We start from the raw sequence: 19,495 nt of genomic DNA on the forward strand, positions 1-19,495 counted from the left end.
ATATAACGCGGCTCCTATTTCGCGTTCCATACCTGGGTATTGTGCTTGGACAGTTGTCGTGCGCTACAGTTCTACATTAGTCCAATTCAAAATAAATAAAAAAAAAAACAAAATAAAAATGTGTGACAATGGCAACTTGCACAAAAACTCGGTAACAGGGACTCGAATGATGAGGAATCATCCTCCCATTGTTAAAGTCTATAAAAATATTGATCAAACTCGATCAAACGTTTATGCAAGAAACATAGTGGCGAAAAATTCCCAAAGCCTTCGCCCCTTTGGAACATTGTAAAGTTATCGTAAAAGTTTGATAAAATATTCCTTCTTATATAACATGTAGTATGATTAATATGATTTAGTACCAAATCTTTTGATATTTTGAAGTTTCTTTAAATACTGGGAGTTAGTCTATACAAGAGCACCACCTGCTACATTGTACAAGCCTAGACCAGGAACACCTGTGACCTGTATAAGCCAACACCGGCAACACCATGCAAGACCATCAGGATGCAAATACGCCTTCTACGTCAGGACCTTTGGCGTCACCAAGTGGGAAAATACAAGGTACCAGTTAAACAAGTATATCAAGATGGTTCGATTACGGGAATATTTGAATATTTATGCTAAGCCACAATCAAACTGTGAAAGGGATCTTCTGCTTTCTGGTTACTTGTATCTTACATGCAGCCAACCATGTGTGTATGTGCTGTGGAGTTTTTAATTGATATATAAAACTTTTATTGCGAGTTTATTATTTAACAAAATCATATTTCTAAAATTTTAAACATCTGTATGAATATAACATATAATTGATGTATCTTGTAGTTGACCAATCTTCCAACAAGCGTCAAGTGGATCAATCGCATGCGAACTTGTCAAACTTCACAGGAGTCATGAACACTGGCGACATGACAGTACATGGCGACGTAATTATAACAACAGGACATGGTAATCATGAAACTTGACATAAACCAGTGTATTATCAATTTATAATCAGCAATTGCAAGAACCAGCAACTTGAAGCAGAGATCTAGTGGAGTTGTTCAAATAATGAAGTCTGGCAAACGTCAATATTCATTAATAGACTCAATGTTGTTTTCATCGATAAAAACGTCACAGCTTCATTGCTGATAGTTTGTGATGTAAAAGTTTTGCTTCGGTTGATTCATAATAAACTCAAAAGTTCATTCAACCAATCAGATTCGATTGTTTGGCCAACATTTGGCAGATTTTAATGAAAGTGTAATTTTAACTTGATTCTTCGTTTTACTTCAGCTCAACCCAACACTGAGCAACCAAGCTCAGCACCAGGAGAATCAGCAGAAAATCTCACCATGAGGCTTGAGGAGGAATTAAGTGAGTTTGCTTCTCAGCCTGAGTGGACAGATTTGCTGTAACTTCTCGTTAATTAATTGTACAATACACTGGCCTTTGCACCTTTATTATGTACAGGTCTATTGGGTTTGCTTAATGTATTGGTATGATTTGTGGTAGAATTAGAAAGGAAGATATTAGGATTTCACAAAAATGATTACATTATTGTATAGTTACGCCTATACCTTTATATTATAACGAAATAAAAAATCAAATTTGGTTACTGGAAAGACAATTAATCAAATTAGTGTTTTTTATAAAACCAATTTCCCCCAAACTCACAAAACGTCACTAAACGTCGCACTTACATGGGTTAGTTCCATGAGTTAATTGATATTTTCATTAGGTTCTAAACTGAAAGAACGAGCAGAGATAGTTGCGGGGCAGATGAACTTGCCGGTTGATATCCACAAAAGAATAGATTCAGTTCCACTTGAAATTGCAAGGTGGGGAAAAAGGATGGACCTTGACAATGTTGGACATTATCATAAAAGAGCGGATGTTCTTGAAAGATTTGATCCTGGCCAGGGAAATATCACACTAGACCAGGTTTATGAGTCTTCCAAGGACAACGCAATAAACGAAGCAAGATACAGATGCAAAACTCCTGCAGCAAAGGAAGAATATGTTCGTATCCATGGTAACATCGTGGGTGTATCAGGACAGGCTGGGATCGGGAAAACTACTCTGACCAAAATTCTTACAAAGAAGATCTTGAAGGAGGGTTTATTGAGTGAAATCAAATACATTTTCTACATCGCACTTCGTGACGTCGACTTCACTGCAGAGTCCAACCTTCTTCAGTTCTTCACAACAAGCACAGGGTGTGAGTGGGATCACAGTCGTGAGTTTCATGACAGATATTTGCTGATTCATCTCAACGAAAGCTCTGATGTCATCATAATCATGGATGGTCTGGACGAAGCAAGGATGACGTCACCCGATAAATTAGCTCCAATCACATCTCTGCATTCGGAAGGAACAGCTGAGACTTTCATCAAAAACCTGCTTCGTGGAAAGCTGCTTCCACGAGCCAAGAAATTCATCACCTCACGTCCCCGGCAATTGTACGATCTTCACCCTGAATGCAGACCTTCCTTCATTGTTAATGTCCTCGGACTGAATGAAGAATCACAGAAAAAAATCTGTGGACAGATCTGTGATAAAGACTCGGAAAAAGTGATGCAGAAATTAGATAACAATCCTGACATCTCTTCATACTGCTACATCCCTGTCCTCTGCATCTTAACCATCCATTGTATTCATCAAAGCATGAGTAAAGGTGAAGATACCGACCTGTCGTCGATGACTGGTATCATATGTTATGCTTTAGAAATGTTCATCAGGTCAAGCCACATGCATGGACACGAAAGTGACGTCGGAAAGTTGGCCCGTCTTGCTTGGAATGGATTCGCTACGAGGAAAATTATCTTCAGTGAAAACGATTTGAAGGATGTAGATATGGATGAGAAAACTATTCGATCGTTCTTGAAAACAAATGTCGGTTCAAGTTTGAAAGTGAAAATATTCGAAGGCGACAAGAAGACTTTCTTTTCACATTTAGTGTGGCAGGAAACGTTTGTTGCCATTTATCTCGTCTTCTTTGCATCACTGAATGAGTTTGAATCCAGCATGTCCAGCTTTGAAACACCCAGATACGAAATTGTTGCAAAATTCGTCTTCGGATTGTGTCATGATGAGAATGTCAACAGATTGATGAAGTTCCTGCCTCCTCCAACTGATTATGATGGAAAGAAGAAGATGATGAAAGAGTTTCTGGTTCTATCAACACCGAGCTCTGTCAACGATGAAGACTCATCTCAGCGATTACTTGTTGTGTGTGCTTGGCTCAAGGAAGCGAACGATCAGGACTTCAATGAAGCGGTTGCTTCTGTTGTGCGATCCCCCATTGTGTTGCAGCGGGCAAATATCCTTCCAAATGACGTCACGAGCTTCAACTATTTCCTGCGTTCAACAACCGAGCCTTGTGTGGTGAGGATTGATGAACCCAGCTTCAGTGGAGATAGCTTTGATCGATTGTTTACTGAGTTAGGGATAACACAGAAAAAGAACCAAGTCAAGGTGAGTTCCTATATAGCGTGAGTTCTATGAATTTATACTGAGTTTTAATAGTTAGCGATAAGTTAAGTCAAAGTTTGGAGCTTTGGTGTCTAGCTATAAATTAAACTATAAACAGAAAAAAAACCAAGTCAAGGTGAGTATCTATATACCGTGAGTTGTATAAACTTATACTGAGTTAGCGATAAGTCAAGTCAAGGTTTGGAAACTTTGTATCTTTGTAACTTTGCTGATAATTAAAGTATAAACCATTTTTCAAACCTTTTCATGATTTTTGTTACAAAACACCAAATAAATATTAGAAAATACGCAATACTTTTTACTTTTACCATCTATAGTTCTATACTATTTAATATATTTCATTTCTAGATTTTAATGCATTTTAACATTTAACAATTCTTTTAACATTCTGATGCAAATTTTCATTTCTCCGCAGAGTTTTCATTCGAATTAAATTTCATATCAAATCAAAAACAAGTTGATTTTATGTCAACGAAAAGCTGTCAATAAAAATACCGGATAAATAATTTTTCAATAATATGTAGGAGTAAAGCAGTAGATACTTTACACAACAAAACAAACAAGTATGACAAAAATTGAGGCAATTTTGACGGCACAATAGTAGTAAGGCGCATAACTTACAATAATGTGCATGACCTGGGGGTTCGAAATAATGATAATGAATAAAATGTTTGAAGTGAAAATTCCACAGCAGGTTACGCAACTTGTTGTTAAAGATAGGCGGTTAGCTTTGGAGAATGGGTAAACTGCAAAAATTGATTTTAGCTATTCAAGGTTATAGTCAGGGTTGCCATCGGTTTGGACTCAAAAATAAGGACGACTAGGAAACGAAAAAAGAATACTACTGTAAACAGCGCACAACAGGAGAAGGCAATGAATGTTCCTAAAAAAAACGAGACACTATTTACATTTTCTTAATTTTTGTATCTCTTTGATACAAAGTGGTAACTAAAGGTGTCGAAACTCCCAAAATAGGAACCTCTGCCTTAAATCTAAGACAAAAATAAGGACACAAGTGAAAATAAACACAAATTTTAGAAATAATGACAGTTTGCCAACCCTGGTTATACAGCTGTTAGATTTAGATTAGAAGGAAGATTTATAGGTCAGATTTATTGACTCATGTTGAACCCACGCATTTTAATAGATATTCATGCGTGTGGCGTCATAAATTTAATATAAATGATTGTTTATTGCAAAACAAAAAGGATACTGTGATTATTACGTCATAATAAATGTTTCCATATTAATTCTGAGCACGTTATTTGCGACATGGCTGCGATCTCGAAATAACTCGATCATTTCGCCGAACTTGAACTCGAACGATGAAAATTCTTGAACTCGAACTTGATAAAAATCGATCGAGTCCGAATTCACTAAACGATTAATTTTGAAAAAAGGACATTTTCAAACTTTTGTTACAAGAACTCTAAAATCGAGCAGACTTTACCCTTTTAAAAGCTTCACCCTGGAGCGATTGGATAAATAAATGTGATGACGTCTACACAGGTCTCGGAAAATATCGTCGTTCGCTGCCCATAACAGGCCCGCTTTAGAAATTCAACGTAAAAAGAAAACGAAATAATTTTGAGCCCTGCAACCTGGTACTTGGTGCGTGGTGCCACTGTTGCGTGTTGTCTCCTCCACCTGGTCTTCTGTTCTGTGATTCATTTTACTCTTTCTTTATTCTTTGGCGACATCTAGCGAACTGTGCAAAGAATTTGACTCATGTTGAACCCATGCACTTTAATAGAAATTTTAACCAAATTTAGTTTAAAGAGGTATTTTTTTTCAAACTAATGGAGTTAAATAATTTTGTAGAACTCGAACTTGAACTCGAAGAATTAATCGATTGCGTTCGCAGCTCTAGTATGCGTTACGTCACTATGTGGTACGTCACTATGATTTCCGAACGGAAACAAAAGTTTTCGACTAAATGTTTATAATGTGCAACTATCAGTATCATTCAGTAGATGGCGATAAACGCTTTTGCTAAGCAACAAGACGCTTTCCTTCTCCGGATTACCGAAATAGGCGACATCATAAGATGACGTAACCTCTGCTGCGCATATGTTACTTTGGCGTTTAACAAAAATTATTGAAGCGACGCATTCCAAACCTACACAATCGTTTAGTTTAAGCTGCGGTGCGCTACCTTGCGGCTTGATTTTTATCCAGGTTTGTTATTAATAATTAATCAGAAATCCAAAAAGAAATAACTTACTCATAGCCGGAGAGCAGCATACGATCTTTTTCCTCTTTCTGGATTCTTTGTTACGTTGAGTCTTCGTACATTAAATGCGGGTTCGGCAGCGTATGAAGTAAAGTTTCTCCTCCAGTTCTTGTGCATACAACCTATGTGTGCAAATAAGTTGTGTAGTCTGTTGTTGCTCAACTTCCATTGCGGTGGTTATGCTATAGCCCCAGACTAGTGTCATCTATCGATCTACCAACTGACCCTTGCTTCTTAATCTCAAGTTATTGCCTTTACCTGTTAATTCAAATTATGGCGTCTACAAACCAACAAACTTAGGTCACCCGCAATCGTAGTTTCTCTTCCTTACTGATATAACCGTAAAGTTCCAAACTTAAAATACTAACATTTCTATTGAACTGTTTCATTAATTATCATGAGGTTTCCGACAATTTAAATTTACAGACATCTCTATAGAGAACAAAAGCCTTATGACGTAATAATAGACTTCCAGTTTTTCAATATCATTGTGCGATATCCAGATGAATTATAGCAAGTCATGCAATATATGCAAAATGAGTAGAAATTCTTCTGCTGTTATGACGTCATAATATGTTTTGTACCAAACAACGAAAGATTTATAAAATTTTCCTGTAAATCTTGACTCTGTTTCCAACTAATTTATTAGTTTAAATTTAAGTTTATTTACAAAATATTCCAGATTGATGAGATCGACCTGAGTGGGAATGAGTTCGGTGATGATGGAGCTTTGTCATTATCAAAATGTCTCCACAACATCAGGAGACTAGATTTATGGAATTGTGACATCGGTGATGTTGGAGTGAAAAGTTTATCAGAAGCCATCAAACATCTTCCACAACCGGTGAGTGTCAGAGGCACTTAACTTGAGTGAAGAATGATCAAGTGAAGTAATAAATAGTAGATATATTAAGTACATATAGGCTGGATGCGTGTGACGTCATAAATTTAATATAAATGATTTGTTATTGCGAAACAAAAAGGATACTGTGATTATCACGTCATAATTAATGTTTCCATATTAATTCTGAGCACGTTATTTGCGACATGGCTGCGATCTCGAAATAACTCGATCATTTCGCCGAACTTGAACTCGAACGATGAAAATTCTTGAACTCGAACTTGATAAAAATCGATCGAGTCCGAATTCACTAAACGATTAATTTTGAAAAAAGGACATTTTCAAACTTTTGTTACAAGAACTCTAAAATCGAGCAGACTTTCCCCTTTAAAAAGCTTCACCCTGGAGCGATTGGATAAATTAATTTGATGACGTCTACACAGGTCTCGGAAAATATCGTCGTTCGCTGCCCATAACAGGCCCGCTTTAGAAATACAACGTAAAAAGAAAACGAAATAATTTTGAGCCCTGCAACCTGGTACTTGGTGCGTGGTGCCACTGTTACGTGTTGTCTCATTCACATGGTCCTCTGTTCTGTGATTCATTTTACTCTTTCTTTATTCTTTGGCGACATCTAGCGAACTGTGCAAAGAGTTTGACTCATGTTGAACCCATGCACTTTAATAGAAATTTTAACCAAATTTAGTTTAAAGAGGTATTTTTTTTCAAACTAATGGAGTTAAATAATTTTGTAGAACTCGAACTTGAACTCGAAGAATTAATCGATTGCGTTCGCAGCTCTAGTATGCGTTACGTCACTATGTGGTACGTCACTATGATTTCCGAACGGAAACAAAAGTTTTCGACTAAATGTTTATAAGGTGCAACTATCAGTATCATTCAGTAGATGGCGATAAACGCTTTTGCTAAGCAACAAGACGCTTTCCTTCTCTGGATTACCGAAATAGGCGACATCATAAGATGACGTAACCTCTGCTGCGCATATGTTACTTTGGCGTTTAACAAAAATTATTGAAGCGACGCATTCCAAACCTACACAATCGTTTAGTTTAAGCTGCGGTGCGCTACCTTGCGGCTTGATTTTTATCCAGGTTTGTTATTAATAATTAATCGGAAATCCAAAAAGAAATAACTTACTCATCGCCCGAGCGCAGCATACGATCTTTTTCCTTCTTCTGGATTTTTTGTTACGTTGAGTCTGCGTACATTAAATGCGGGTTCGGCAGCGTATGAAGTAAAGTTTCTCCTCCAGTTCTTGTGCATACAACCTATGTGTGCAAATAAGTTGTGTAGTCTGTTGTTGCTCAACTTCCATTGCGGTGGCTATGCTATAGCCCCAGACTAGTGTCATCTATCGATCTACTAACTGACCCTTGCTTCTTAATCTCAAGCTATTGCTTTTACCTGTTTATTTAAATTATGGCGTCTACAAACCAACAAACTTAGGTCGCCCGCAATCAAAGTTTCTCTTCCTAACTGACATAATCGTAAAGTTCTTAACTTAAAATACTAACTTTTCTATTAAACTGTTTCATTAATTATCATGAGATTTCCGACAATTTAAATTTACAGACATTTCCATTGAGAACAAAAGCCTAATGACATAATAATAAACTTCTAGTTTTTCAATATCATTGTGCGATATCCAAATGAATTATAGCAAGCCATGCAATACATGTATATGCAAAATGAGTAGAAATTCTTCTGCTGTTATGACGTCATAATATGTTTTGTACCAAACAACGAAAGACTTAAAAAATTTTATTGTAAAATTTGATTCTGTTTCCAACTAATTCATTAGTTTAAATTTAAGTTTATTTACAAAATATTCCAGATCGATGAGATCAACCTGAGTGGGAATAAGTTCGGTGACGATGGAGCTTTGTCATTATCAAAATGTCTCCACAACATCAGGAGACTGGATGTTCATGATTGTAACATCGGTGATGTTGGAGTGAAAAGTTTATCAGAAACCATCGAACATCTTCCACAACCGGTGAGTGTCAGAGGCACTTAACTTGAGTGAAGAACGATCAAGTGAAGTAATAAATAGTAGATATATTAAGTACATAGGCTGGTTGCGTGTGACGTCATAAATTTAATATAAATGATTTGTTATTGCAAAACAAAAAGGATACTGTGATTATCACGTCATAATTAATGTTTCCATATTAATTCTGAGCACGTTATTTGCGACATGGCTGCGATCTCGAAATAACTCGATCATTTCGCCGAACTTGAACTCGAACGATGAAAATTCTTGAACTCGAACTTGATAAAAATCGATCGAGTCCGAATTCACTAAACGATTAATTTTGAAAAAAGGACATTTTCCAACTTTTGTTACAAGAACTCTAAAATCGAGCAGACTTTACCCTTTAAAAAGCTTCACCCAGGAGCGATTGGATAAATTAATTTGATGACGTCTACACAGGTCTCGGAAAATATCGTCGTTCGCTGCCCATAACAGGCCCGCTTTAGAAATACAACGTAAAAAGAAAACGAAATAATTTTGAGCCCTGCAACCTGGTACTTGGTGCGTGGTGCCCCTGTTGCGTGTTGTCTCCTCCACCTGGTCCTCTGTTCTGTGATTCATTTTACTCTTTCTTTATTCTTTGGCGACATCTAGCGAACTGTGCAAAGAGTTTGACTCATGTTGAACCCATGCACTTTAATAGAAATTTTAACCAAATTTAGTTTAAAGAGGTATTTTTTTTCAAACTAATGGAATTAAATAATTTTGTAGAACTCGAACTTGAACTCGAAGAATTAATCGATTGCGTTCGCAGCTCTAGTATGCGTTACGTCACTATGTGGTACGTCACTATGATTTCCGAACGGAAACAAAAGTTTTCGACTAAATGTTTATAAGGTGCAACTATCAGTATCATTCAGTAGATGGCGATAAACGCTTTTGCTAAGCAACAAGACGCTTTCCTTCTCCGGATTACCGAAATAGGCGACATCATAAGATGACGTAACCTCTGCTGCGCATATGTTACTTTGGCGTTTAACAAAAATTATTGAAGCGACGCATTCCAAACCTACACAATCGTTTAGTTTAAGCTGCGGTGCGCTACCTTGCGGCTTGATTTTTATCCAGGTTTGTTATTAATAATTAATCAGAAATCCAAAAAGAAATAACTTACTCATAGCCGGAGAGCAGCATACGATTTTTTTCCTCCTTCTGGATTCTTTGTTACGTTGAGTCTGCGTACATTAAATGCGGGTTCGGCAGCGTATGAAGTAAAGTTTCTCCTCCAGTTCTTGTGCATACAACCTATGTGTGCAAATAAGTTGTGTAGTCTGTTGTTGCTCAACTTCCATTGCGGTGGCTATGCTATAGCCCCAGACTAGTGTCATCTATCGGTCTACCAACTGACCCTTGCTTCTTAATCTCAAGTTATTGCCTTTACCTGTTTATTTAAATTATGGCGTCTACAAACCAACAAACTTAGGCCGCCCGCAATCATAGTTTCTCTTCCTTACTGACATAACCGTAAAGTTCTTAACTTAAAATACTAACATTTCTATTGAACTGTTTCATTAATTATCATGAGGTTTCCGACAATTTAAATTAACAGACATCTCTATAGAGAACAAAAGCCTTATGACATAATAATAAACTTCCAGTTTTTCAATATCATTGTGCGATATCCAGATGAATTATAGCAAGCCATGCAACATGTGCAAAATGAGTAGAAATTCTTCTGCTGTTATGACGTCATAATATGTTTTGTACCAAACAACGAAAGATTTATAAAATTGTCCTGTAAAATTTGATTCTGTTTCCAACTAATTAATTAGTTGAAATTCAAGTTTATTTACAAAATATTCCAGATCGATGAGATCAACCTGAGTTGGAATAAGTTCGGTGATGATGGAGCTTTGTCATTATCAAAATGTCTCCACAACATCAGGAGACTGGATGTTCATAGTTGTAACATCGGTGATGTTGGAGTGAAAAGTTTATCAGAAGCCATCGAACATCTTCCACAACCGGTGAGTGTCAGAGGCACTTAACTTGAGTGAAAAACGATCGAGTGAAGTAATAAATAGTAGATATATTAAGTACATAGGCTGGATGCGTGTGACGTCATAAATTTAATACAAATGATTTGTTATTGCGAAACAAAATTGTAAATATTACGTCATAATATTTCCGTAAAAAGTCTGATTACGTTTTTTACGGTAAGTTACTGTGTTTTACGAACGGAAACAAAAGTTATCTATAAAATGGTCTTAAGTTGGCATATATCACGTATCATTCACTAGATGGCGATAAGTGCTGTTGCTATGCAACAAGACGCTTTCTTTCTCCGGATTACAAGTAGGCGACATCAAAGAATGACGTAAACTCTGTTGCGTTTACGTTCGGTTTGTAAGTTTGCCGCAGTGCTTCCATGTTGGTTAACCTGTGGCCATTGCTTTTCACACACAACGGTATCATCTGAGTTCGGTTGCTACCACGAGGAAGCGCAGCAAACGATCTTTTTCCTTCTTCTGGATTGTTTGGTAGTCTAAGGGTGGGATGCACCAAACCCGATCAAGTACAGATTACTTTTGATCCGCGATTAACTACTGTTGATCTTTACTAACGGTATGCACCAGCGACGATCAGAGATAATCCAGGATTAAAATAAGGCATTTAATCCTTGAATTTAATCCTACTGACGAGGAGGTTTAAGTCTAGATCAATGTGATTAATTGATGAAAAGCAAGTTTATGGAAGTATTGGAGAGTGCTATAGGTTGTGTATTGGAAGTGCTACTAGCCTTTGAGCCAATATTATATGCAATGGCAGTAATACAGTACTACAGAAGGGTAGGCCTATCAACCGTTGAACTTATATGGCAGGTAGCAGAGGCTTGCGTTGGTTTATTTCATTATATTATTAATTGCAACCTACATAGCAGAGAGATTAAGCGTTAGCTAGATTTTTTATGGAATACAAATAAAACTATGAGACCAAGCATCGGTTAACCTTTGTTAACATAGATTAGTTACCTTACCTTATGTTACCTTGTTTATTGTGTCATTTTCTGTCAGATTTAGCAATAAAACGTTGCAAATATTATAATGGATTGTATTGAATTTATTGAGCATTTTATTGAGACACCACCGAGAAGAAACATAAAAGACAGACTAAACCCATTTGAAAATTTTACAGAAGAGCAATTTCGCGAACGTTTTCGCTTTAGAAAGGATTCAGTTCTTCAACTTTTGGGGATGATTTCCTTTGATTTAGAGCATGGCACAAATCGTAATCACTGCATACCACCAATTCTTCAACTTGTCACTACTTCACGGTTTTATGCCGCAGGACATTTTCAGCGGACAGATGGTGACTTAATCGGCATTGACCAATCCAGTGCTTGCCGGGTTATTCATAGAGTAACACGGGCAATTGCCACCAGACACGAGCAGTTCATAAGATTTCCAAGCAATCAGGATTTGAACAACGTGAAGTTTCATTTTAAAAATACTGTATTGCTCAGTTTCCAGGTGTGCTAGGAGCAATTGACTGCAGTCATATTCCCATTAAAAGGCCAAGTGGAGACAATGGAGAACTTTATCACAAAGGTTATTTCTCGATCAATGTTCAAGCAGTCACAGATGCAAATATGTGCTTCACTAATATAATCTGTAGATGGCCTGGATCTACACACGATTGCAGAATGTTTGACAACAGCTCACTTTCCTACAAATTTGAAAACAATCTTCTTGATGGCTTTTTGTTAGGAGATGGAGGCTGATGAGATTTTGCTGGAGATGAATTCTGCACAGAGTTCCTTCCAAGCAGTGGACTTGGATTCCAAAGATTTACTATCAGTTTTTTTGCATTCAATTACACTAATGTAATTAGGCTTATTCATTAAGTCAATAAAAATGTTTTTTTCCGTAACTGTAAAATTTACTCTCCTTCCCATGATGAAAATTACACCACCTGAACCGCACAAAACTTTTCAAAATTAAGTCTAGGTTTATACACAAACATAACAGTATTATAAATTCAGCAACACAATGTATAGAACTGTAGAACCATTCAGAACTTTCTTCCGTTCAAATTTACCTGTACGTGTACAATTTAAACAGTCTATCGGCAGCCTAGCCTAGTTACAATTTTAAAATATTACGAACTTTATGGTAGCCTATCTATAATACCAAAGCCTGAGCTTGCCTGATATATCCCTGATAGCCTAGGCCCTAGGGCAACATCTGGGTTAGGATCTCATAAACAAATAGACACCCAGGCTAATGATGCCTAATGCCAATCAACAAACTAATGATGTCCATTGCTTATAAATCTGTCAGTAAGTTCTTGGCCTATCTATCTCTGTATTAACTTATGCTGTGATTGCTGTCTTCAACAATGGGATGTCATGCAGTCTGCATATAATCTCGGTTCCAAATCATTAGGCTTTTAACGTTGATCAAGATCATGCGTCGATCACATGATCTTGACCAGATCGGACTTGGTGCATGACAATTAAGGATCCACTTAAAACCTGGATCATATGATCTTGGTTTAATCCTTAATCCTTGATCAAGTTGATCTGTTGTGGTGCATCCCACCCTAAAAGCTTTATGTTGCTCATTATAATTTCCATTGCAGTTGTGCACGCAACACTTCCTTCCCATGTTGACAATTAGCTTAAATTATGCCGTAATCACTGCCTGAGAATTTGATTAATATTTTTAGTTTAAAGTAGATTGTCAATACGTTGAGTCTGCGTACATTAAATGCGGGTTCGGCAGCGTATGAAGTAAAGTTTCTCCTCCAGTTCTTGTGCATACAACCTATGTGTGCAAATAAGTTGTGTAGTTGGTTGTTGCTCAACTTCCATTGCGGTGGCTATGCTATAGCCCCAGACTAGTGTCATCTATCGATTTACCAACTGACCCTTGCTTCTTAATCTCAAGTTATTGCCTTTACCTGTTTATTTAAATTATGGCGTCTACAAACCAACAAACTTAGGTCACCCGCAATCGTAGTTTCTCTTCCTTACTGATATAACCGTAAAGTTCCAAACTTAAAATAATGAAATTTTTATTGAACTGTTTCATTAATTATCATGAGGTTTCCGACAATTTAAATTTACAGACATCTCTATAGAGAACAAAAACCTTATGACATAATAATAAACTTCCAGTTTTTCAATATCATTGTGCGATATCCAGATGAATTATAGCAAGCCATGCAACATGTGCAAAATGAGTAGAAACACTTCTGCTGTTATGACGTCATAATATGTTTTGTACCAAACAACGAAACATTGAAAAAATTTTTCATGTAAAATTTGATTCTGTTTCCAACTAATTCATTAGTTTAAATTTAAGTTTATTCACAAAATATTCCAGATCGATGAGATCAACCTGAGTGAGAATGAGTTCGGTGACGATGGAGCTTTGTCATTATTAAAATGTCTCCACAACATCAGGAGACTGAATTTATGGAATTGTAACATCGGTGATGTTGAAGTGAAAAGTTTATCAGAAGTCATCGAACATCTTCCACAACCGGTGAGTGTCAGAGGCACTTAACTTGAGTGAAGAACGATCAAGTGAAGTAATAAATAGTAGATATATTAAGTACATAGGGTCTACAAACCAACAAACTTAGGTCGCCCGCAATCATAGTTTCTTTTCCTAACTTATATAATCGTAAAGTTCTTAACTTAAAATACTAACTTTTCTATTAAACTGTTTCATTAATTATCATGGGGTTTCCGACAATTTAAATTTACAGACATTTCCATTGAGAACAAAAGCCTTATGACGTAATAATAAACTTCCAGTTTTTCAATATCATTGGTCGATATCCAGATGAATTATAGCAAGTCATGCAGTATATGCAGAATAAGGAGAAATTCTTCTGCTGTTATGACGTCATAATATACATTCTACCAAACAACGCAAGATAGAAAAAATTTCCTGTAAAATTTGATTCTGTTTCCAACTAATTCATTGGTTTAAATTCAAGTTTATTTACAAAATATTCCAGATCGATGAGATCAACCTGTGTGGGAATAAGTTCGGTGATGATGGAGCTTTGTCATTATCAAAATGTCTCCACAACATCAGGAGACTGGATGTTGGTTGTTGCGATATCGGTGATGTTGGAGTGAAAAGTTTATCAGAAGCCATCGAACATCTTCCACAACCGGTGAGTGTCAGAGGCACTTAACTTGAGTGAAGAACGATCAAGTGAAGTAATAAATAGTAGATATATTAAGTACATAGGCTGGATGCGTGTGACGTCATAAATTTAATACAAATGATTTGCTATTGCGAAACAAAATTGTAAATATTACGTCATAATACGTCCGTAAAAAGTCTGATTACGTTATTTATGGTAAGTTACTGTGTTTTACGAACGGAAACAAAAGTTATCTATAAAATGGTCTTAAGTTGGCATATGTCACGTATAATTCACTAGATGGCGATAAGTGCTGTTGCTATGCAACAAGACGCTTTCCTGTTTCGGGATTACCAAAGTAGGCGACATCAAAGAATGACGTAAACTCTGTTGCGTTTACGTTCGGTTTGTAATTTTGCCGCAGTGCTTCCATGTTGGTTAACTTGTGGCCATTGCTTTTCACACACAACGGTATCATATGAGTTCGGTTGCTACCACGAGGAAGCGCAGCATACGATCTTTTTCCTTCTTCTGGATTCTTTGGGAGTCTAAAAACTTTATGTTGCTCATTATAATTTCCATTGCAGTTGTGCACGCAACACTTTCTTCCCATGTTGACAATTAGCTTAAATTATGCCATAATCACTGCCTGAGAATTGGATCTATATTTTTAGTTTAAAGTAGATTGTCAATACGTTGAGTCTGCGTACATTAAATGCGGGTTTGGCAGCGTATGAAGTAAAGTTTCTCCTCCAGTTCTTGTGCATACAACCTATGTGTGCAAATAAGTTGTGTAGTCTGTTGTTGCTCAACTTCCATTGCGGTGGCTATGCTATAGCCCCAGACTAGTGTCATCTATCGATCTACCAACTGACCCTTGCTTCTTAATCTCAAGCTATTGCCTTTACCTGTTTATTTAAATTATGGCGTCTACAAACCAACAAACTTAGGCCGCCCGCAATCATAGTTTCTCTTCCTTACTGATATAAACGTAAAGTTCCAAACTTAAAATACTGACATTTCTATTGAACTGTTTCATAAAATCATGGGATTTCCGACAATTTAAATTTACAGACATCTCTATAGAGAACAAAAGCCTTATGACGTAATAATAAACTTCCAGTTTTTCAATATCATTGTGCGATATCCAGATGAATTATAGCAAGCCATGCAATATGTGCAAAATGAGTAGAAACACTTCTGCTGTTATGACGTCATAATATGTTTTGTACCAAACAACGAAACATTGAAAAATTTTTTATTGTAAAGTTTAATTCCAATTAAGTTATAATTAAGTTTCCAACTAATTCATTAGTTTAAATTTAAGTTTATTTACAAAATATTCCAGATCGATGAGATCAACCTGAGTAGGAATAAGTTCGGTGACGATGGAGCTTTGTCATTATCAAAATGTCTCCACAACATCAGGAGACTGGATGTTCATAGTTGTAACATCGGTGATGTTGGAGTGAAAAGTTTATCAGAAGCCATCGAACATCTTCCACAACCGGTGAGTGTCAGAGGCACTTAACTTGAGTGAAGAACGATCAAGTGAAGTAATAAATAGTAGATATATTAAGTACATAGGCTGGATGCGTGTGACGTCATAAATTTAATACAAATGATTTGTTATTGCGAAACAAAATTGTAAATATTACGTCATAATATCTCCGTAAAAAGTCTGATTACGTTATTTATGGTAAGTTACTGTGTTTTACGAACGGAAACAAAAGTTATCTATAAAATGGTCTTAAGTTTCCCTATGTCACAAATCATTCACTAGATGGCGATAAGTGCTGTTGCTATGCAACAAGACGCTTTCCTTCTCGGGATTACCAAAGTAGGCGACATCAAAGAATGACGTAAACTCTGTTGCGCTTGCGTTCGGTTTGTAAGTTTGCCGCAGTGCTTCCATGTTGGTTAACCTGTGGCCATTGCTTTTCACACACAACGGTATCATCTGAGTTCGGTTGCTACCACGAGGAAGCGCAGCATACGATCTTTTTCCTTCTTCTGGATTGTTTGGTAGTCTAAAAACTTTTTGTTATTTATTATAATTTCCATTGCAGTTGTGCACACAACACTTTCTTTCCATGTTGACAATTAGCTTAAATTATGCCGTAATCATTGCCTGAGAATTGGATCTATATTTTTAGTTTAAAGTAGATTGTCAATACGTTGAGTCTTCGTACATTAAATGCGGGTTTGGCAGCGTATGAAGTAAAGTTTCTCCTCCAGTTCTTGTGCATACAACCTATGTGTGCAAATAAGTTGTGTAGTCTGTTGTTGCTCAACTTCCATTGCGGTGGCTATGCTATAGCCCCAGACTAGTGTCATCTATCGATTTACCAACTGACTCTTGCTTCTTAATCTCAAGTTATTGCCTTTACCTGTTTATTTAAATCATGGCGTCTACAAACCAACAAACTTAGGTCGCCCGCAATCATAGTTTCTCTTCTTAACTTATATAACCGTAAAGTTCCAAACTTAAAATAATGAAATTTTTATTGAACTGTTTCATTAATTATCATGGGGTTTCCGACAATTTAAATTAACAGACATCTCTATAGAGAACAAAAGCCTTATGACGTAATAATAAACTTCCAGTTTTTCAACATCATTGTGCGATATCCAGATGAATTATAGCAAGCCATGCAACATGTGCAAAATGAGTAGAAATTCTTCTGTTATTATGACGTCATAATACAAATTCTACCAAACAACGAAACATTTAAAAATTGTCCTGTAAAATTTGACTCTGTTTCCAACTAATTTATTAGTTTAAATTTAAGTTTATTCACAAAATATTCCAGATCGATGAGATCAACCTGAGTGGGAATATGTTCGGTGACGATGGAGCTTTGTCATTATCAAAATGTCTCCACAACATCAGGAGACTGCATGTATGGGATTGTAACATCGGTGATGTTGGAGTGAAAAGTTTATCAGAAGCTATCAAACATCTTCCACAACCGGTGAGTGTCAGAGGCACTTAACTTGAATATAAACAAAACCGCCTCGATCACAACACGACCATCCTTCTGTGCCATATAAGGCGCATATGTGCACCAGTTATCTCAGGCGCAATCAGTGGTGCTTTGTGGTGTACAAGATGTCATCTAAAGTTAAAATTAAAAAGTCGTTGATCAGTCAATAAATTTGTTGGGTTCACGCATTATAACAAAACACTATAAAGCTTTCATAAATAACTCAGCCAAAACGTTGAAGCCGTGCTAATGTAGAAATGTTAGATATTTATAGAATTGTGTTAAAGTCAACTATTTTGCGGGTTGGAAAATTTCACATAAAACTTTTTTTGTGATGTTAATTACAGTTTATTTACATTTGCGTAGAAGCCAGAAGTGGAAGGAGTTGATCTGGTTGAAAGCAGTGACGATGAAGAACTTGTGAGCAGCAGCAAAAGTAATCACGAATGAGCAATCAGCAGCAGCTGGCGATGCGGTTCATTGTAATGACTTCACTTTTTAGCAAAGACTGACAATCTATATGATATGAAGCATGATATGAAACTTTGATCGTTTCCTTAAAATTCTCTGATGATTGACAGAATGCGATGAGAAAGTTTTTACATAATCATGTATTGTGTTTTACATAATTCGGTTTCATAAATAATTTTTTCCATTACTGTATTAGGCCAGAGCCAGGAATGTTGTGGTGTGTTGTGATCTTTAATCCTCAATACCTTACACCAGTAAGCGCTACCACTTCCACTGTCGAAAGTACTCAACAAATTTTATTTTTAATTTGTTGTTCAGTTGCAATCCATTGGCCTACTCTATCTGTAATTTCATATAAAAGAGTTTGCCAAACCTCGAATTTCTGCCTGATAATGACAATTTCTACGTCATAATTGCATGCACGAGCGCACAGAACACGGTAGTTATTATATTCCAAAGTTTTGCAGCAAAAATCTTGGTTTTCACGTTTGTGAGAATTATACGCCATGGACAAGGTCGTGGGGGATGAACTTCTCTTCTATTGTGGTTCTATGTCTCATTGTTGCGTCATAATTGCTAGATCGTAGAGCGCCATATGCTGAGTTGATAATATCGTGATAATTTGCCAATCAGGTGAAGTCATCCAATTATTTTGGATTATTCTAGAATGCGTGACTTTGAAAAGTTGTAATCACGTGATAACTCATTCAGTATAAATTAGTAAGTTTGGTGATATTCGGTTTTTCGATGTTTGCTCTATTCCTATTCCGATGAACTATTTAGTGTGTGTCATTCATTCAAGTTTAGTCTTGACGTGCGCCATTTACAAGGTATAATATGTTGAATATAATTTATTACTCAGATATTGTTGTGAGATGTTATTCATGAGGGCAATAATGAGTCTCAGTCATTAGCCCAGCAATCGACGCCAAGTTTTATTTCAGCGAAAATTGCAACCTTCTGACAACATTTCATTGACTGTTGGTTAAAACAACATCGTTATCATGTTGTGCTGTTATGTTTGTGCCAAACATTTTAAAGCTTGGTCTAAAATTCCCGTGTTTGAGCAACCCGGCTTCATTCTTTGGCTCAAGTCTAACTATAAAGCCTTGATTATGACGTCCAAGGAAGTAAATTGCGTTGCCAATGACAACAAGAACTTACAAGAGCTGACATTAATGTGTAGACTCGATCAATCTTCAGACCTGGCTGCTTTAACGTAAAATGAACTGGCGGCGCCAGTGGCATCTCATCAACCGCTCAACAGCGCAAACAAAACATTCCTTCTCTTGTGTTGTTTGTTCTTTGTTGATAAACAACAACGAGAT

General features: G+C 36.6%; 1 protein-coding gene across 2 annotated transcripts; it reads left to right on the plus strand.

Moving 5' to 3' along the window:
* The first annotated feature begins 336 nt into the window (after positions 1 to 336).
* On the plus strand, positions 337 to 18,994 carry LOC143447110 (NACHT, LRR and PYD domains-containing protein 14-like). 2 transcript variants are annotated; one of them, XM_076947046.1, is made up of 12 exons: positions 337 to 564; positions 826 to 948; positions 1,276 to 1,356; positions 1,721 to 3,456; positions 6,390 to 6,551; positions 8,404 to 8,565; positions 10,410 to 10,571; positions 13,932 to 14,093; positions 14,575 to 14,736; positions 16,058 to 16,219; positions 17,523 to 17,684; positions 18,063 to 18,994. In XM_076947046.1, the coding sequence occupies exons 1-12, from the start codon at positions 492 to 494 to the stop codon at positions 18,144 to 18,146; spliced, it is 3,231 nt and encodes a 1,076-aa protein (XP_076803161.1). In that variant the 5' UTR covers positions 337 to 491; the 3' UTR covers positions 18,147 to 18,994. The 2 variants fall into 2 exon arrangements, with proteins under 2 accessions (XP_076803161.1, XP_076803162.1); XM_076947047.1 differs by lacking the exon at positions 6,390 to 6,551 and having other exon boundaries at positions 338 to 564; positions 18,063 to 18,993.
* Positions 18,995 to 19,495: the final 501 nt, after the last annotated feature.

This window comes from Clavelina lepadiformis, chromosome 2 (assembly GCF_947623445.1).
Source record: "Clavelina lepadiformis chromosome 2, kaClaLepa1.1, whole genome shotgun sequence".
In the NCBI taxonomy this organism is placed as follows: domain Eukaryota; kingdom Metazoa; phylum Chordata; class Ascidiacea; order Aplousobranchia; family Clavelinidae; genus Clavelina; species Clavelina lepadiformis.